This window comes from Bactrocera neohumeralis, chromosome 5, assembly GCF_024586455.1.
Source record: "Bactrocera neohumeralis isolate Rockhampton chromosome 5, APGP_CSIRO_Bneo_wtdbg2-racon-allhic-juicebox.fasta_v2, whole genome shotgun sequence".
Lineage (NCBI taxonomy): Eukaryota > Metazoa > Arthropoda > Insecta > Diptera > Tephritidae > Bactrocera > Bactrocera neohumeralis.
In genome coordinates, this window is record NC_065922.1 from 77,263,317 (window position 1) to 77,283,338 (window position 20,022).

The following is a 20,022-nucleotide window of genomic DNA, read 5'->3' on the forward strand; positions in this document are numbered from 1 at the left end:
TCGGAATATTTTGCCAAAACGACGTCGAGTAGAGGTCGCAAAGAAGATTTTTAACATCTTAGCTGAAGAGTCTACATTAGACGTTAGCTTATGAAAACTATCCATCAATCGCAAACAACTGTTAGTTGAAAATAACAGTGTTGTATTCCAAGTTCAAAAAGTCACTGACTTATTCAGGAGGCCTCATAAGGGAAAGGGAGCCCATCACAAAAACGGTTTATTTGGAAATGAAGCACCACTCTGAGCGTCATTTATGGATTTATTTCATTTTTGCCGATTTTTATTTCATAAACTCTTTTCATTAACTTGCAACTTTTTCGGCAGTTGAACGCACTCGAGTGGGCTTCCCATCCCCCCGCTTGCCTGCTGCTCTCCATGTCGTAGACGCAAGTTTATTAATCCTGGGAACTCGCACAAATGTTTTAGTTTGAAAGAGTTGTTGTTTTTTTCTCAATACTACTGTTATTTAGGCATTTTTACCCACATAGCAGGTTGTTGTTATTGTTTTTGCAAGCAGATTGCATGTTTTGTCTGCATTAAAAAGCGAAAAATTCGGCGAGCAGCGGCGAGCAGTCGGAAATCGTGAAAAAATTGTCATGAACTGCGCGTCTGTCAATCCAAAGGATTCATAGCTTTCTCCATGCCTGCCACAAACTAACTCTAGGGGAGCGCCAAATAAGCAGGTGCATACAGACACACACACACACTTTTGGTCGTTTAAATGACAGTTGCTTTCCGATTTTTTTACGGCAGATTCATGCTTTCTTCCGCTTCGCAACATGACGTGGCTGTCATTTAGCTGTCTACTTTCCCACTTTGTTGCTTTTGTTTTTGCCTGTTCAACATTTAAATTGATATTTTCATATGTCAAGAGCGGAAGCTTTACCGTTAACTTTCCACTGCATACTTTCTTTCTATGCCTTACTGCTGTTGTTGTTGTTGTGTTGTTATTGTTGCACTTCACTGTCACAACAGCCAACAAATGCGAACTAATGTGTTTTTGAGTGTGTGTGTGTGGGACGTGTTTGCCCCGAGTTTACATGATAAGGCCGGCGGGTCGCGGCATGCACCTGCGCTCACATTACTTCATTTCTTTGACATTATGACATTTAATACGTCCTTTGCTTTGCTTTTTCTGTTATTTATATTTATTTTCACCATTCTTTTTGGCGTTTTCTTGAATTTATTTGCTTGCTATACTTTTCGAGTGTCATCATTGTCGTTCTATGATTATTTATTATGGGAAAATAACAATGTAAATGCAAGGAGCTCGCGTGGCAGCATTGGATCGGGGTGAAGCGCCGTTAGTATGCGCTTGTCAATCGAAAAGAAAGTCGAACTTATAAGCCTCCCTGCTATCTCTGTTGGCTTTCAATTCAACAAATCCTTGCTGCTATAAAATAGACTCTGGTTCAGAGTTATTCTTCATGTTCACTGATGAACATCTCTCTCAATCTAATCGCAGCTGCAGTCTCCTTGTGAAAAGGTGACTGGTACTCAATACCGAACTATCATTTGTAAGGCAAACCTTATGGATTTTGAACCTCCTACGCCTTTGTGAAGTATTATCTAGAATCAGTCTTAAATATCTATGAGCTTCGCAGTCCAACGAACTAGATAGAGTATTAAAATTATATACCGAGTCGCTCTTAAAGTTCGAATAAAGCCTTCGAATACTTCTGCTCAAATTAAACAGAGCTGCCAGAGGGCCAGTAGGTTCATGTATTGCAATACAGCCGGCCAATTTAACCCAGATTAGTTTTTATAAATGGAAAGAATATAAGCAAAAAATGTCTTTATCTTTTCTGGGAGCCGAGATTCTGACTGTGTTTTCTGCAGATATCAACATTTTCCTGCGTCCGCACCCGAGCTGAGTCACAAATTTTGAAACTGTGTGGCGAGGGTTGTGCGCTGGCTTTGGGACCCGCCACGTAAAAAAACGCTCACAATGAAAAAGCGCAAACAGCCTTGGATGAGAGAAATCTTGCCAACAGGTGCTACTTTGGACTGAGTTGGCAATTGAGAAGTAAAGTCCTCTCACGACGAACAAAAACAAAACTCTATAAGTCACTCCTTATTCCCGTCGTGCTATATGGTACAGAGGCATGGACGATGACAACATCTGATGAGTCGACGTTACGAGTTTTCGAGAAAAAGGTTCTGCGAAAGATTTATGGTCCGAATGGACGAAAACACTCCAGCTCTGTAAGTATTCGACGCAGTATCCGCCGGGGAAAGTAGAGGAAGAGGAAGACCTACACTCCGTGTAAAAGACCAGGTGGAGAAGGACCTGTCTTCGCTTGGAATTTCCAGTTGGGGGCACCTTGCGAAAAGAAGAAACGACTGGCGCGCTGTTGTTAACTCGGCTATAATCGCGTAAGCGGTGTCTATATGTAAATATATGCCTTGTTTTGTTGAAAAGTTTTTGGATTTGTTCTAACGAAAGCCACTGCTTTCATCTCGAAATCTAAAGATTCGCGTTCTTATGTTAGGTTTTGTCTGTTTATAGCAATGCTCCATAACTTTTTCTCAATGCTATAGAAAAATCAAAATATTGTGCTGTTAAAAGGCCGACGGTTGTTTGCAGTGCCTCGATTTATGAAAATTTCTCTGGGTAATGACCTAGGTGACATGATACTTGTATGCATTTGTCTTTCGATACGTGTCAGATTATATAGTAGTTCTGTGTAAATACTCACTCATATTCATGTTTGTTGTATTCATACTCGGGTTGCATGCAATAATCCTGTTGATACACATTCGTGTTGGTATAATAGCCGATGTAGTCGTCGTAATAGCCACAATTTGAATTGTAGTTAGCCATTTTGACGAGAAATATGCGGAAGAAATTTTAATTTTATATTTTTGAGTTATTAGATTTCACTTTTAAACACTTTTTGCGTCGATATTGAACACTGTACGTTACTTAGAAGCCAGAATCCACGCCTCCCGGTTCGGTCGTTGAGGATACAGATATTTACACTAAATTTCTTAAATTTGTATAATTTTAAATTTCCGCTATTTTTATTTGTTAAAAATTGTTTTCATTTATTTGTGCCGTGGATTTTTCAATTTACTCTAAAACAAAACAATTATAATTATCGTAGAAATGTAAATTTAAATTCAAATTTTAAGCATCGTGTATGTGTTTGAAATTCTTTGATTCTTGCTGTACCATGATATTCATTACTATTTGTTGGAGTAGTCTAACCAGCGGCATTACTATGCCTCTCCTATCTAAGCTGACCTGGAAATATTGAAGAAGACCTCTACATTTTCTCTTTGTCGCGGCTAAATGAGTATAAATGAGTAACATTTATAAGAGTTCGAGCATCAATTAAAGGCGAATTGAATTGTGACAAAAATTTTTTGAAGGCTTTTAGGTCAATGTAAGCTGAAAGGACTAAGCAGATTTGTGATGTGCTGAAGACGTCTTCATATAAATGTTTGTGATACATTTTTGATAGAAAAAACTTCAGTAGTCCATATGCTAATGGCTCAGACATACATATATTCCATGCAAGTTCAATCCAGAAACCTAACCTAATCTAGCGCGAAAAGTTCGTAAATATATTTTACCAAAGACCCTCATTTCAGAAATATCTTGTGAGAGCACATCATCAGGACCTTTTCCCGGTTTTCAAAATCCGAATTTGTTCAACTCTGGTTTCGAACGCAAAAATTAATATATTTTTTCTTAAATTATAAAATCCAAGGTTCTTGCTGGCGAGGTAAAAAAATCGTGATTGAAATAGTGTAAACGGTTCGCAGTTAAATATTTTTCTTGATGTATAATCAGAAAACTCTCCACAAAAGTTTGTTCTGTATTCAAGAGATCCTATTATTTAAATTTTAAGTCTGAAACCTATTGTGTTCAAGGACTTTACAGGCCAAGTTTATATTTTTTTTTTCTTATTTTTTCCAAAACAGTTTTGGTTCTGCCAGGAATAAATTTGTTTTCAGCCTTAGGGTGGCTGTGAAGTAGAAGCAGTAATGCTAACAAATACGTCGGGTAGTCGAAAAAGTCTTTTCGTATTTTGTCAATAGATGTCGTTGCAGTCATATATCTCTAGTGTCATACTATATAGTGTTGAAATTTGATTAGAAATATGAAAAGACATTTTCGACCAAAATGATTGCAATATATCTTTTTAAAATATTTTTCCAATTTTTATTATTTTTTTTTAATTAATCAAACTATGTACGCTTACAGAAAAATAGCTAATCAATATCAAGCCACAGGCAGTCACAAACACGGTGAAAAATTTTTTATATATAGTAACTGCTATGAATCGATTTATAATACCAATTTGACGGACGACAGCAGCAGCCAGCAGCAGCAAGCGCACTATAAGCCGTTTCTGTTGCAGAGGCGTTTAGGCACATGAAGACGATCACTTTTTAATTGTCCAATTAACAATTAATGAGGATGACACATAAGCGCCGCTGCGATTACGCTGCTAACCATGCGGTATTATACTTCTATATTTTCACGGGAATATATAGTATATACCAAAGATATGTTTAACAAATTAATGGTTTTGCAAGCGCCGTCGGCAATACGAATGATTTTTTTATATAAGTATTTTGTTGGTGCTTCTATGATCTAATGATTTTTTTATTAATTTTATTTTTATTTTTAACTAGTTTAATTTTTTTTTATTTAACTAAATTAATTTAATTTTATTTTTTAATTTCTTTTTAATTTGATTTGTTTTGCAAAGACTTTAGACTTCTATTGTAAATCGTCGTAAGCGCTGTCGCTTGATTACTTGCATCATAAAATTTATTTCGGTTTTCTTCTGTTTTATGCGTCACTGATAGTCTGTATTGGCTACCGTATAAACAATTCCTGTCAATTTTTGCTTTATTTATTTCTTTTCCACCGCTTTGCTAACATTTTAAGGCGTATAATAAAGATTTGTCGGTCGTAAATCTTCAGAAATGAAAACGCGCATAAACTGTAGGCAGGGAGCCCAACAAGCTTTAATTGCTTTTTAATTAAAAAAAAGTTAGAAAATCTTCAAATAGTATTTTTTTAAATTTTTTTCAAATTTTAATTTTTAAAATGATTTTAAGCTTATATTTTAAATTTAATATATTTTTTTTATTTTTGCCTTTTTCTTTTAATTTGATAGGTTTTTCTATTTATTAAGATTTTAGTTGAAATTTTATTTTGGTATTGCTTTTTAATATTTCACTTTTTCTCCAGATTATTTTCACTTTTTTAATTGTTTGATAAATATTTGGTAACGAAAGTTTGGTTTTTGTATCAATTTATTTCCACACCCGCGCCGATTGCTCACGCGCTTCGCGATTTCTGAACTTCGATCTCGAATTTCGAATTTCGTGTTGGCGCAGAACCTTGCTGATCTCTTCTGCGCTGCCCGTAGTGCTTGCTTTAGCGTTTGTGGTCGCGTTTGAAGTGGTGGCGCAACGATTTTCCACTACTCGAAAGCCTCCACAATCGTCGATACCAGTCGAAATGTGTGCTATTAAACGGCGAATCTGGTGCCATAAACGGTGCAAGTCACCCATACATATTTAGAAACACACGCGTACACCAACTAACCAATAAACAAATACTTAAGCGAGTGTAAAAAGTGCCCAGTTGATTAGTACCCAATTGCTATATGCTTACGTCCGTCCATGAGATCCAGCTGGCTTGCTTGTATGCGCCCATATCTCACCGATACGTGCTGCTGATAAGCGTGCGCACACCGTGTATACTACCTTTTTGCGCCCCTCGTTCGGCCCACTATGCGACCGGGACACCGATCAGCATTCAATCGCGGTCGTCTGTCTGTCACCTTTGACGATTTCACCTACAACCAGTGAGCTGCTATCTCGCTGCCATCCATGTTGTTGTTGTTTTTTCCTCTGCTGTTGTGTGGTGTGGTGCTGTGCTATTTGCCTTGGTGGTGGTCTCGGTAGCCGGCCTCGGGCGTCTTGTTTACATTTACCATTACCCAGTTATAGGTATGTTGTTGGTTGGCTTTTTGGTGGCGATGTGTAGTTATCAATATTTGATTTGTGCAACTGATAGTGAGTCAAAGCTACAACAACAACAACAATGGAGTCATGCTAATGCAACAACAATAGCATTTTTAGGTGTTATCAACACGTACGGTAAACGCATACGGAATTGCGCGTGTGCTGGGAAAGTGGTCCCTGTTGGAAAGTGAGTCCAACAACCTGCTATTGCTGTTGTTGTTGTAGCGGCAGAATTCTGCCGAGTTGACAGTCCTTGACCGGATAAAAAATCCGGGTCCGTTACGGTTACGTAGAATCGACTGTCGTGGGAACGGGTCTGTCATTGTTTATCGCTGACGAGGTTATCAATAGTCTTCGACCACCGCTCTCAATAAGCCTTATTATTTTCCTCTAGTAAATATTATTTTAAAAGAAGAGACGTTTTTGCAAGTGAGTTTCCTAAAAGGTATTACGATTCTTTACAGCTTGCCTTACCATTATTGATGTATTTTAGTTCCTTTGGAAGCCTATAATGTTTTTTAAACATTATTTCGGAATAACTGAGAGAGTATTGCAAAGTCTTCTTCTTCTTTCATGGCTTTACTTTATAGCCGAGTTAAGAACAGCGCGCCAGTCGTTTCTTCTTTTCGCAAGATGGCGCCAACTGGAGATCCCAAGCGAAGCCAGGGCCTTCTCCACCTGGTCCCTCCAACGGAGTGGAGGTCTTCCTCTTCTCTGCTTTCCCCAGCGGGTAAAGCGTCGAATACTTTCAGAGCTGGCAGTTGAAATGATTTCTAAAGCTTAAAATTTAGCCTTAATCGTTGACCCAACTAACTCAGTACTCGCAGTACTATGGTCTGTCCGCTACCACTACCCCATCGATCATCGAAAGAAAATGAAACCAAATCTTCGCTTAGTTCTTGCTTCCTCCTTATTGGCGTGGACACCGCTTACGCGGTTATAGTCGAGTTTAAAAGGAGGGTCTCTCATCCGAGGTTCTTTTCTACTTTTCATTGGGGGTGTTTTTTACGTGGTGGGTCTCAAACCCAGCGCACAACCCTGGGCTTAGTTCACTTTTTGATATTTTCAATCCAGCGGTTTCCTATTGACCCTCCGCCCGCATTCAATCGCTTGCCGGTGTCTGCATACGCGAGCAATCATGAACGCTGTCAATATGCGTGTGATAAGCTGGATAACAATAAACGAAGGCTTATCACTTGACCAGAACTCGCTGCTTGGCATCTGATCAAATGACGAACGCACGAGTGAGCAGCGAGTGTGTATACCGCGGAGGAATACAATGATTATTGAATACTATGACGTTGCCTTAGCGTGGCATATCACCAGCATGGGGTTTATCAGATTTTGTCAAATTTTTTGCTGCTGATTTGGGTTTTCCGATTTATTATTTATCTTTATATTTATATTTGTAATTTATTTTTATTATTTTCTATTTGCTCAAGCTGTCAAGGCAAATACTTGCCCGCATGCAGTAACTATCTAACCTTTGATGACTTTTGTGCACCCCCCATCAACTGCTCCCAAAATTTGACGCTGTCGACTGCTGTCCCACCAACGTCACACTCGTTTATTGTTTTTATTGTTGCTTCTATTTGCTGATCAACTGCACTCGGCCGTATGATAAGTTCATATTACCCTGTACTTCCAGCATTTGATTCGGATAAATGCTTGTTTTGACTACTGGTTTTTGGCCACCGTCGTTACTCGGGGGCCTCCTCCCGCGTCTCCCTCCTCACTGCTCCTGTCGCTTATCGCGCTCTATTGACTTTCGACTGCAACTGTTATTACTTCGAATTGTTGTTATTGGATTTAAGCGTTCTGCTTTGGCTTTCAACTACACTCATTCGCGTGATCCTCTCTGTGGGGACTGCTCAGTTTTATTTGGTGGTTTTGTAGTTATTTTCAAGCACAAATATTTTTATAAGGTGTTCACGCATTTTTACGATTTGATTGATTGCCATCCAATATAACGATAATGATCGTGAATTTTGTGTTCTGCGTTGATGAAGTTGTTGTGGTTATTATTGAGTTTAAGGTGTAGACAAACGGCCGCCGGTGAGCAAAGCTTGTTTCGGATGTATTATGAAGATGAACTTGCTAACTTCTATTGCTGTATTATAGCCGTCTAGGACTTATAAAAGACTGAGTCAGAGAAAGCGCTCTCTTTTATACCGAATCTCTGTGTTTTTTGAGACTCTGGAAGGAAAGCGATACCTTAATACGATCTGCTGAACCTTTAATTTTGAAAGAGAAGTTCTAAGTAGCCTTAAAAATTTCCGCACGTTTTCGCATTTTAGGGTAGAACTTCTAGAGCACAATGTTCGAAAGACTAGAAGATTCCCAAAACAGTCTCTTCTATGTCGGCAAAGCGGTACGGTAAGGTTCTGAGTATTCATAAAAAAATTCGAAAGTTATCGAACTTTCAGAACTTTGAGCAACAAGTCTACTACGGGGACCGGAAAGTAATAGAACTGATTCGATTTAAAAAAATTTATTGAATCAATCATTACAATTCTTTAAAAACTTTCAAAATAAGCTCCTTCTGCGTCGACGCAGCGCTGCCAGCGGGATTTCCAAGCATTGAAAATGTCACGGAAGTCATTCTCCGGAATAGCCTTGAGAGCCGAGGAGAATGCTACTTGGATTCTCTTTTATTGTGCTGTAGGGCGGATGCGGAAGCGTTGAGATGCCGGCCTTGATTAGGTAGCTATTCACAAGAAAAGCGATGTGAGCCGTGGCGTTGTCGTGGTGCGACTTTCAATCGGCTGCGCTGTCTTGTCGGACCCGATTGACCCTTCGTTTGAGTCTCTTGAGGACTTCCACGTAAAACTTAGCGTTGACGGTTTGTCCAGGAGGAACAAATTCATTGTGGAAGATGCCTTTGATGTCAAAAAAGACAATGAGTATCGTTTTGACTTCGGATTAGCTCATTATTCCGATTTTCATCAGCGGAAGTAGTTAGCTACGAAAGTAACAGCAGAGGTAGGGCACAGCTCAGAGCTCGGGCGTGGAAAAGATATGCAATTGTAATTGAGGAAATTTTCTATGTTTATTTTAGTTTTGATAAATCAGGACTGAGAATATTGGAAGTGGAAGATTTTCTAGGATGCCACCTTCAAACGGAAGCAGTAATAATCGCTTTAAGCATAATTATCGTGAGTTAAGCGCCTTCGATAACCGCCTGAAAAGATCCATAGCCTGCCTTTGTATCGTCCTTCTATAGTAAAATGTCCACATTCAATGCAACTAATGCATAATTTTGTGCAAACATTCGCAGTTCATAAATTCCTCACTTCTAATCATTAAATCTCAGCATAAAATAGTAAACATTAAAAATAATTGTCCGCTAGATTAAGTTGTCGCTTTGTCGAAAGGCCTTATGTGCGCGCCAAAATCACATAACATCACATAAATCGACACTCAAGTGGCCACTTCAAAAATGGCGAACTCGCGGAAGACGAAGCGTAGAATTCTATAAACTACAACTCTGCAGCACCGCACGCTATTGCTGGCATTTCGCGGAAAAATGTCGCTCGTTATGTCAGTTATTAGATTTGTGTCAAAGCTTGTTGGCATGTAAAGTGATTACAGTTATGCGACTTCCATAGAGATAAAGACGTCGGCAGTGAGCTGCAGTTGGGGCGACTCACGCAGCTGGGCGAAGTACGCTGTTGAGGCAGTAAACCTTGAAGCGCCTGTGTTGGGTTAATAGTGATTTTTAGTATATAAAATGACGTTGCCTGCAAGCTTTTAGTCCTTATTAAAGACTTTAAGCTAATGCACTGAATTCACAGTTGAATTTTCGGCAAGGCATTTCCACAGATCGCCAATTTATAGGTTATACTATGGTAACCTATGACATTTGTTTGTTCACAGTCGACGGCTTTAGGTTAGTTAGGTTTAATACTACTTCGTATATTTCTCCTAATAAATAAATAATTATACATTCTTATAGTTCTTGAAAAGTTGAAAATTTCCACACTCTAATGCATCGTGAATACCCTCATTGTACTTTTCCATATCTCCAACTGCATTGCCTAGCAAAAAAGATAAAAATGCACTGACACGTAATGGAAAATCATGAAATTTTGTTTGCTGAGTCAAGTGCATTTTGCCGTTCTCCGTCATTATCTACACGTTCTTTTTTTGCGCGGCAATTTTTCAAATATATTTAGAATTTTTTTTACTTTAGGGGGCTATACGTGGATACATTGTGTGAAAGCCGGCGTTTGGTCATAGATTTTGATGCGTTGGAATTTATAGTTATAAAAATGCCGACAAATTTGCAAATAGTATTAAATTTATATCTAAAAAAAATTATTTTCTTATATACTAGTTTTTAAATATATAAGTAAAATATGGTTGTCGAAAAAGTCTTTTCGTATTTGGAATCAAACTTCAACTTATTTCAAAATACGAAACTACTTTTTCGACTACTAAAATATATATTTTTTAATTTTCAAAACAAAAAAAGTTTTCCACCTCTGCACGCTCCCTTCCCCACTTAGCAACATTCAGCACCTCTCGGCCATATCTTTCGCTGTTCGTTGTTAACACAACTTATAACATAACTCCATTTGCTTCACACATTCGATCTACCGATTGTTTACCCGCGTTCGCAGTCGATCGTATATCAAATTCTATGTCGTGCTACATGTGTTGGCCACTCGTTGTTCGAGTTGTTGTTGAAGTGCGTTTGTCTTCTTGCATGGTTTCAGAACTCAATTGGAATTCGCCATAATGCGCACGATAAGCGTTTTTCTATGGATTTTGATTTATGGAGTATTTTGATTGTATTAAGTGGTTAGTCTACTTTAGGAACTTAAGTAGGGCGATTTACGCTCGAGTAAGCCACTTTTAAGCTAAACAAGCACACTTAAGCAAGAGAGGATTTTTTACTATTAGATCACTGATTAGGTAAGTGGAATGGAGTGAGCTTTTATCGTTTTAAGAGATCCGAAAATGATAGGCTGTTCGTCATGTATATACGTGGTTAAAATTAGAATTCTAATTGCGTGCTAGATTATTAATCAATATTTTTTACTAGTAAATGTTCTAAAAACATTCACGGAGCTAGCTAGTTTTGTTATTAGTAATAGTACCAAAAATAGTCTGAAGATTACCTTGTTCTATGGGGTTTCACTGGAAAGATGCCTTTAGTATCAAATGATTGCTAGATCTAGAATTTGGGGTGTTTAACAAATTTCTTAAAATTTGCTGGTAATTGCTTTTTTAACCTATTATTAAATAATTTTCATTGCAGTGTATATAAAATTTCAAAGCTTTTATTGTTTCAGAGCACTCGTTTTAGCAGAATCCATCGAAATATTTGTCAGCTTTTGTTTATGTTTCCGAATTCCAAAAGTCATTACATGGTGGTTTTATATCGGATCATTGCAAAAGCTTATGGCAAAGCTCACAAAGTATGTTGATACAGAAAAGTTTGCTTTTAAGCGCTATCATATGTAGTCTTCGTAGCCAGTTTTCACAAAGTTGGGTTAGGTTAGGTTAAATTTTCGATTCTAAAAAGTGCGATAGCACATGGACAGCCGAATGTCGGTCCGTTGTGATACCCAGAACTCCTATAAAATTGATCATAAAGGCCCTCATAAATCTACGAAGCGCTTTGAGCTGAACGTGAATTTGTCGAGGCGGCTGCTATGTGTTCTGGTTCGTCGAAGGTGGAATGGAAGAGAAAGTAGCTGAATTTTTCCCTACAACTTTGATAATATGTGTCCGACTGGTTCACAACATGAATGTCTATTGATCAATGTCAATTAATAACTACTTCGAATGCTGCAAAATGAGCTTTGCGTGCAGTTCAAGAGGAGCTGGTCGTCGACCAACGCCACTTCTGCCTAAAAAACACTACAGTAGTCCGGTAGCCTAAAGCTAAGGTTTAGGAAATGTAGCATTTTTGAGCGGCTTCTACTAGATGAATATACCATAGAATAATATTGGCTTGACTAGAGTTTCGTAGGGCCAAAATACTACCTTGTTTCCGTAGTTGATCTTGAAGAGGAGACTTAAAAATCCAAAATATTGGGTAGTCGAAAAAGTCTTTTCGTATTTTGCCAATAGATGTCATTGCAGTCGTATATCTCCCGTGCTACCAATCATCCACTTGGTAAGGTGAGATTTTAAGTTTTATTCAACCGCAAAAAAAAAGTCGGGGAAGTTGGAAAAAAGTTACAGCTGTTAAAAATGAGTGAAAATAATGAAGAAATTCCCTATATTTTGAAATTTTTGTATAAAATAGGGAAGAATGTCCCGCAAGCCACCAATGAAATTTGTTAAGTTTACGGAGACGATGCTGTATCACTTCGTGTAGCACTAGAGATTTCGATGTGGAAGATGTACCTCGCCCTGGTGGATCTATCGCTGAAGAAGTCGATGAAATTATGGAAAAGATTGACGAGGACCGTCACATAAGCAGCTTTGACATCGCTAAGGAACTTAACATTCATCATCAAACGGTTTTGAACCATTTAAAAAAGGCTGACTACAAAAAGAAGCTCGATGTTTAGGTACCACATGAATTGTCTGTGAAAAATTTATTGGACCGAATTAACATCTGGGATTCTTGACTGTAACGAAAAGAAATCGAACCATTTCTGACGCGAATGGTAACAGGAGACAAAAAGTGGATCAAATACGACAATAATGTGCGAAAAAATCATTGTCTTAGCGTGGTGAAGCTCAACAAATGGTCACAAAGCCAGGATTGATGAGTGTTTGGTGGGATTGGAAAGGAATCATGCACTATAAGCTGCTCCAGCCTGGTCAAATGATTGCTTTTACATTTTACTGTCAACAACAATTTGAAGCCAGTAATCGAAAAAAACGGCCAGATCTGAATAACAGAAAGGGCTTCGTCTTCCAACAGAACAAGCTAGACCACACACATCTTTGATGACGTTAAAAACTGGGAGAGCTTGGCTGGGAAGTTTTAATGTATGCACCATATAGCCATGACCTTGCGCCATCGGACTACCATTTGTTTCGGTCAATGCAGAACTCCCTTAATGGAGTAAAGTTGGCTTCAAGAGAAGCTTGTGCAAATTACTTGTCGCAGTTTTTCGCCGAGAAACCAGAAAAATTTTACACTGATCGCATAATGTCACTAGCGGAAAAATGGCAAACAGTGGTCGACCGAAATGGTACATATTTGGTTCATTAAAGTTTATTATAAATATGAAAAAAAATAAGTTGAAGTTAGATTAAAAATACGAAAAGACTTTTTCGACTTTTAAATTTTTCGAAATTTACAAGTGGATACAACCTCTTCATAGCCGGTAGTTTGTGTACTCACTCACCTTAAAAAGCAGTTTTGGGGAAATGAAAAGAATTCTCCATTTGTTTTTTGTTTTTTATTTTATTATTTATGCAAAATATTTCGAAAAAAGAACACAAAAAATTCGAAAGAAAAAAATTGTTGTATGTTACTTTGTTTTTGTTTTGTTGTTTGTTTGTTTTTGGTTTTTTTTTTTGCTTTTGCTTTTTGTTGTTTTCTCTCCCCGCGGCACCATTGTGCGCCCGTTGCTTTACACTGTGTGTATACATATATGTGTGAGTGAGTGTGTGTCTGTGTGGGTGTTTAAGTATTCATTTTGTTGTTTTTTTTACTATTTTTTCTAGTATTATTGTTTACACTGAATTAAAATTACCATTTTGCATACAATCTTTCCACTTACAGTTTTACCACTTAAAGACTTAAAGACTTTTGTGTTTTGCTTTTGCTTTTAAATACTTAATAAACCATTGTTTTGCTAATATTTCTTTAAGTGTACGCGCGACATTTCCAGTTTGTTTTCTTGGCTTTCTTGGTTTCCTTTGTTTTTTATTTAGCGCGCAACAACAACTTACATTAGTTATATAATCGCTTGCAGTTTACTTTTAATTACTTTAGAGCTTTGCATTTTGCGCTGAAACATTTTACAATTACCATTACAATTACAATTACTTGCTGCATTACAAACACAAATACTACATACAAGTACATGCGCGAGCACAGTGGGCAATTCTGTTGATTGCTCGACTCGCTTGCAAGTGGGCGTGTGGTGTGGAAGTGGTTGTCGGTAGTCGGTTGGCTTACGTTAGAAAATTTCGAAAATATGGACTTGCACAAAGAAATGTGTATAATTTCTCTCAGTGTATTTGCAAATTTTGTCGCATTTCATAACATTTAGAGACATTTTCTTGTCGCTATTAGCTGCTTGTTGTTGTTGCAATGTGGCATGTGTTGGCTTATATGGGTTTTCGCTTTGTTTTTTGGCAAAAAAGGTTGCCAACTGTTTGTAATGTAAATTAAATGTTATTTTTGTGGCGTTTCCTGTTTTGTTCCTGTAGTTTTGTTTATGCTTACTGCTCGGGGTGCTGGGCATGCATTAGCTATTGTTGGTTGTGGACTCGTTTTCTGTAGTGTTACTGTTCATGTGGTTGTTGTTGTTTTTTTAAATATAATATATTAGCGTACAATTATTGTTGCAATTACAATTGTCATTGAGTACATTCACATATATATGTATATATATAATATTTTATTTGTTTTAATGTTACTTTAAATTTAATTTATATATATAATTTTTGTTTGTTGTTGTTGACTTTCTATGCAATAATATATAATAATTAAGTATTTAATAAATGTATTTGTTGCAGTGTGAATTTTTTGTTGCGCAAACAACGAAAAAGTGAAAAAGGAGTCACGTAATAAGTATTAATTAATTGTTTTTTGCTTTTTTAATTAAAAATTTTTTTTTAAATAATATAACTTTTTGTATTTGAAGCATGTATGACAAATAAACGGTGTTGGTTTTTTGGGGTTAGGGCGAGCGACGTCGATAAACAGTTGCAAGCTTTTATACTTATTTTTTTTATACTTATATATTTTTTTTAATTTTTAATACAGCTTATACACTGTATTTTTCGCAACTTAAATTGTTTACTTTAAATTACTTGCTGATATTTTCTTTTTATTTTTAATTTTATTTTTCTTTTAATTTTTTTTCTTTTTTGTATTTGTTTGATTTGTGTCTTTCACTTTTATTTGCTTTAATTTTTTTTTAATTTTATTTGCATTTTTTTAAGTGTATTTTTATTTTTTATGTTTAATTCACGCAGGACGGGGTTTTTGCTTACAATTTCTTCATTTCATCAGCTGTTTGTAGGCATTTTTATGTTTGCTTTATAAATTTTTTTAATTTATTTCTACGCTTTTGTTCTCTTTCTTCGCTAATTGTCAGTGTAAATATCAATTGTTGCGGTTGTTGTTATTATTATTGTTTGGTTTTTGCTTTTTACTTTTCATATATGTTGTTGTATACTATATATTTTAAATATATATGTATATATGTATGTATGCGTGTATGTGTTATGATTTGCTTTATAATAAATGAACAGAAAAATATTTAAGCTTTGACTAGGTTTTTGGTTTGCTTAGCATTTCTTTACTTAAACGCTTAGAGTCGCATTGAATTTACGCGTTTGTTAAGGATTTGTAGTTGTTTCGCAGTTATAGTTTCGTTTTATTTATAAATAATTTTTTAGCAATATTTATGCATAGGGTATTTGTTGTAGAGTTGTTGTTCTTCGCTATTTTGTATACCGTTTGTGTGTGTGTGTGTGTGTGTGTGTGTATTGCTGACTGCTTGTTAGTGGCGTATTTTTGCATTTTTGTGAACCACATAAGGCGGTTGAGAATTGCAGGCAATAACGGCGCATTGGTTGTTGTTAAAGTGAGTGAAATATGCTGCGAACCCGCTGGGTGGCCAGCAAACGCACCTAAACTGCTGCGCACAGCGCGTGAGCGAGTGAAAGAGAGCACTGGCAAGCAGTGCGGCTGCATAAACAGTTACGTTTCCTATTGTTTACAATTCTCAACCGTTTTATGTTCTTGTTTGGGCCTCATTTTTCGAAATCTAATCAATTTCATCATTAAAATTTAAATTATCTATAAAGTACAACGCAAAAATGCTTTGCATCAATTAAGTAATAAGTAAACAGTTAACATATCTGTAAACAAGTGTATGGTCCTCAAGTCCTTATAATGTAGACACATGTAGTATGTAAATGTATCAGAGAGAAACTGAAGCACTTAATTAAACTATTTTTAAGTTTTTGTTTTTCCTATAATGGCTCGGCTGACTTTATCTCATTTACTTATGCGCTTCCTTAGTTTCGAGTGTTGATTTAGTGTCTGATTAAATTTGCACAAATCTTCAAAACTGTCTTTCTCAAGTTAAAGTCATTAAATTATATAATTAAAACACTAAATTAAATATACTAAATGCTAAAAACAATTATTTAATAATATAATAGAAATATGAAAATTGATATGAATGCTTTCTTGTCGTATAGGAAATGCATGTATTTTTGTCTTCTCAAGTTACGGCGTCTCTTTGTATTGCCTTATCACTCTAAACGTTGATTTGTGGACACCTCACCGGGGCGTGACCACTGTAATCAGCTAATAATGGCAGGCAACGCGTGATAAGTGGTTTTCTACGTGCTGTAACAAAGCTAACTGACGCCATTCGAGTTTATCAGTGGGTGGAGCCATTAATAGAAACTAAAAAATGCTTGTTTGCTACAGCTAGAGCTTTTTGGTAATAAACATTTGATCTCAGCGAAAATGGTTTTGCGCTTTATAACAGCGAGTTTGAAGAAGTGCGCTTCGAAAGCTCTTTACTAACAAGCTTTGGCACTTTCAATGAAGTAAAAGCGTATGCAGCTTTCGAAAATTTCGTTTTTTAACAGCGAGTTTGGAGAAGGGGGCTTAAAAAGCTCTGTACTAACAAGTTTTCGCTTGCAGAAATTCTTCTTTTTGTAAAAAAGTTTGAGCGGTTCTTTTAATAACAATTTCTTTTATGCAATATTCAATCTAAGCTTAGAAAACTTCCACTCTTGTAGCATAAATACATTTTTTTGTACAAAATCGAAAGCTCGCGGAGTTGTTCCAAACTTTTATCTCTTATTATTGCGTAATGCAGTGAAAGCTTGAAAACTTTTTTATTAACTGTTCCTTTTTAGGCAGTTGTGGACTCTAATTTAATGGTACTTGTTCCGAGCATTTTAATCTCTCAATATTGAGTGCTTGCTCTGACAGCTTGAAAGCTCTTTTAGTTAATTGTCTTTTCTTAAATATTTATCAACTTTATGATATGGCAATGCTACGAACATTTGAGTTTGCTAATATTGAGAGCTTGCACTGAAAGCTTGAAAACTTTTTTAATTAATTGCCTTTTTTAAGTAATTGTCAACTCTCTTTTACCACTCATTTGCTCCGAATATTTCAAAGGTTGTTTTTTAGTTCATACAAAACGCTCTCACTTAACAAGCTTCTGTGTTTGTATGCTTGTGTAGTTTTTTCATGTATTCTAAGTTTTTCTATGTGTTTCTATGTCTTGAGTATAAGAATAGCAGCAGGCGTTTTATTTAGTTTATGTATGTATACTTATGTACTCATGTTTTATGCGCTTCATTGCATTACCTTCAGCTTTTGCGTTCCATTTATATATACATATATTTGTGTATATATAGATATATAGAGAATTCTTAACCAGCTAATGCTAAACACTTGTTTAATCATATTCATTCTTACAGCGTCTTAAGGGATTAGTGAAAAGCAGGCGATTGTTATTTTTGTTGTATTTATTTGTTAGAAGTAGAGTGAGTGAAAGTTGCTTTATATATGTATTTATAGGTGTGGAGAGCTTTTTCAAATTTCCTTTCCATTTCACAAAAAAAAAAACACTTAATTCTCTAAATTTTATTCGCCAAAACTCATTTCATTTGCTCAAACTTTCTTTTCCCGTGTATGTGTGTGAAAATATCCATTATTACGGCGTGAGAGAGCAATTTGTTTATTAACTGTGAAAAGCTTTAAACGTTGTAGCAACATTATCAATGGAAGCTTATGATTGCTGTAAGCTTTCATGCTGAATTTTTCTCAATATGGTTCCCAGAGCTCGTAACAATGTTCCTATATGAGCTTTTTAGCAACCAATTGGTGAGTTATGATATTGTTCTAAGAGCTTTTAACAGCTAATTGCTGAGCTTTCATATTTATTTGAAATGCAAACTTAAGTTGTTATTAGTTGCTTATTAATTTTCAAATAAATTTGTTTCCCAGTTAACAAAAAAGCGCTTAAAGCTTTCTATGTGACTATGCAAGTTGTTGTGTTAATCATTAGATTTCATTTCAAGATGTTCGTGGTAATCAAAAACCTTTTCAATTAGAAATTATTTCTTTTACTGTAGAGATTTTTGGGTTTTCGCTAACTAATTCTTTGTCTCCAATAGCTCTTATTGTCTACATTTTGCAAGTTTTTCTTCATCTTCCCTTTAAATGCGGTTTTAAGTTCTTGGCTTCTTATCTCGTTTAGTTCGTGTCTTTTATTTCAAGCACTCAATTCTCGCCGCTCATTCAGTAGTTTTTGTACATTTCTTTTGATTGGTTAATCTGGCATTGACTCTCTCTCCCCCATTCTTTCAGCAGTTGTATACAACTGTCGCTCATAGTAATTCCGATCTCAGAATTCCTTATAAGTTTTACGTTCTTTACCTCCTATCTCTCCCTCTCTCACTTTCTTTAATTACTCCCAAACTTATGCAATTTTACACTTCCCCCGTTCGTCCCAACTACTAGGAAGCTTTAAGCTCAGCTCTTAGGATATTTTCACCCACCTTTGTGTCCAGCAACGCATACTCACTGTCCCTCTTTACCACTTTACTGTTAATTCGAACTTTCTTTGCGTAACAAATGATTTTTGTTCAAGTTAAATAAAATTTGCTCACGTTTTCTTCATTTGCAAAATTTCGAATTCCACTTTTTGCTTAAAAATAATTTGCTTTTTCCTTTTGACCTTTTATTTACTTAAATTTTAATACATTTTACTTTAAGTTTTTGTTACTCTTTATTATTACACATAATTTTTGGGTTTTAATTAATACTTTCTAAACAAGAACAACATACTTTTTGTTTTTGTAATGTAGAGTATGAAAGAATGCTGAATTATTTTGAGTTATTTCTTCCATCGGTTGAGTGTGGAGTTCGAGTGAGTGTGTTGGCATATTTTTGGTGGTGGTGGTGAGTTTCTTAGTGAGTGGTGAGTGTATGAAAATTGCTATATGTGTTTGTTGTGAGTTTGAGTACATTTATCGAGCTAAAATCTTTGTTTTTGAGCTCACTTTTTATTTTCGAAATCTCTTTCTTTTATATCCTCTTCACATTTCAAAAGTTCATCTAATTTTTTTGCGCTTTGAGTTTTACTTCTGCTTCTAATGGTTTGCTTCTGCTCCGCTATTTGTTCGTTTTTACTATTTGCATTTATTACAGTTATTATTTCTTTTACCTTTGTTACCCTTTCACTCTCTTTCTCTACTCTTTCTACACACAGTTTTATGTATGTAATGTTGGAACTGCGCTCCGTTTTGTTTTTATTTTAACTTCTTAAAATTATTTCCAATTTTTTTCTTTTCTTTTTTGGAAAATTTGGTTGTTTGCATATTTCTTGGGTTTGTGGTTGTTGTTTTTTGGTTTTTTTTTCAGTATGACTTATTTGTTGTATTATTATTAGTTGTATGTATAAGTGGGTAATGATGATAAAGCAGGCTTTTTATAGTGGGAGTTTATTTATTCTTATTTGTTTAGGGGTAGGGGCGGGGCTTACGCTTCCTTTAGTGGGTTTACTGAGTTGTTGAGTGCGTTTACAATATTTGCAAATTTATTATTATTTTTTATTAAGTTTATATGTTTTTGGTTGCTCCTTTTACTCCTTCACCTCGAAATATTTGTATGTTGGATTTTCATAACCGTTGATTTGCATGTTCGCCACGATTTTCTCCTCCGGTACAACGGGATGATGTGTGGTGGCGTTCTAGAAATGTGAAAGAATGTGAGTAAATTCGCTGCATGAGATGAAAAGATTCAAAAACAGGCAAAAACGTTAATTTTGGTTGCCATAATATCCTTCACCAACACAAAAGATTGCATACAAGAACTTCATCTATATGCTATAGTAACTCAAT

General features: G+C 35.9%; 2 protein-coding genes and 1 long non-coding RNA gene across 16 annotated transcripts in view; 1 reads left to right on the forward strand and 2 right to left on the reverse strand.

Moving 5' to 3' along the window:
- LOC126759827 (homeobox protein vnd) overlaps positions 1-5,673 on the reverse strand; it is a 35,802-nt gene extending 30,129 nt beyond the window's left edge. Inside the window, exons 1-2 of one of the 2 annotated variants that reach the window (XM_050474973.1) lie at positions 4,307-5,673; positions 2,700-2,990 (exon numbers count right to left, since the gene is read on the reverse strand). In XM_050474973.1, the coding sequence (XP_050330930.1) occupies positions 2,700-2,824 (125 nt within the window). In that variant the 5' untranslated portion in view covers positions 2,825-2,990; positions 4,307-5,673. Of the gene's footprint in view, positions 1-2,699; positions 3,025-4,306 lie in introns of those variants that run through there. The other variant, XM_050474972.1, reaches the window with a different exon arrangement.
- LOC126759830 (uncharacterized) overlaps positions 1-20,022 on the forward strand; it is a 103,054-nt gene that overhangs the window by 57,909 nt on the left and 25,123 nt on the right. The gene's annotated exons all lie outside the window — the stretch shown is intronic.
- The window catches only part of LOC126759826 (amyloid-beta-like protein), a 145,319-nt gene continuing 138,646 nt past the window's right edge, over positions 13,350-20,022 (reverse strand). For all 10 annotated transcript variants that reach the window (XM_050474971.1, XM_050474970.1, XM_050474968.1 and 7 more), the window contains one exon: positions 13,350-19,871. In XM_050474971.1, the coding sequence (XP_050330928.1) occupies positions 19,764-19,871 (108 nt within the window). In that variant the 3' untranslated portion in view covers positions 13,350-19,763. The remainder of the gene's footprint in view (positions 19,872-20,022) is intronic.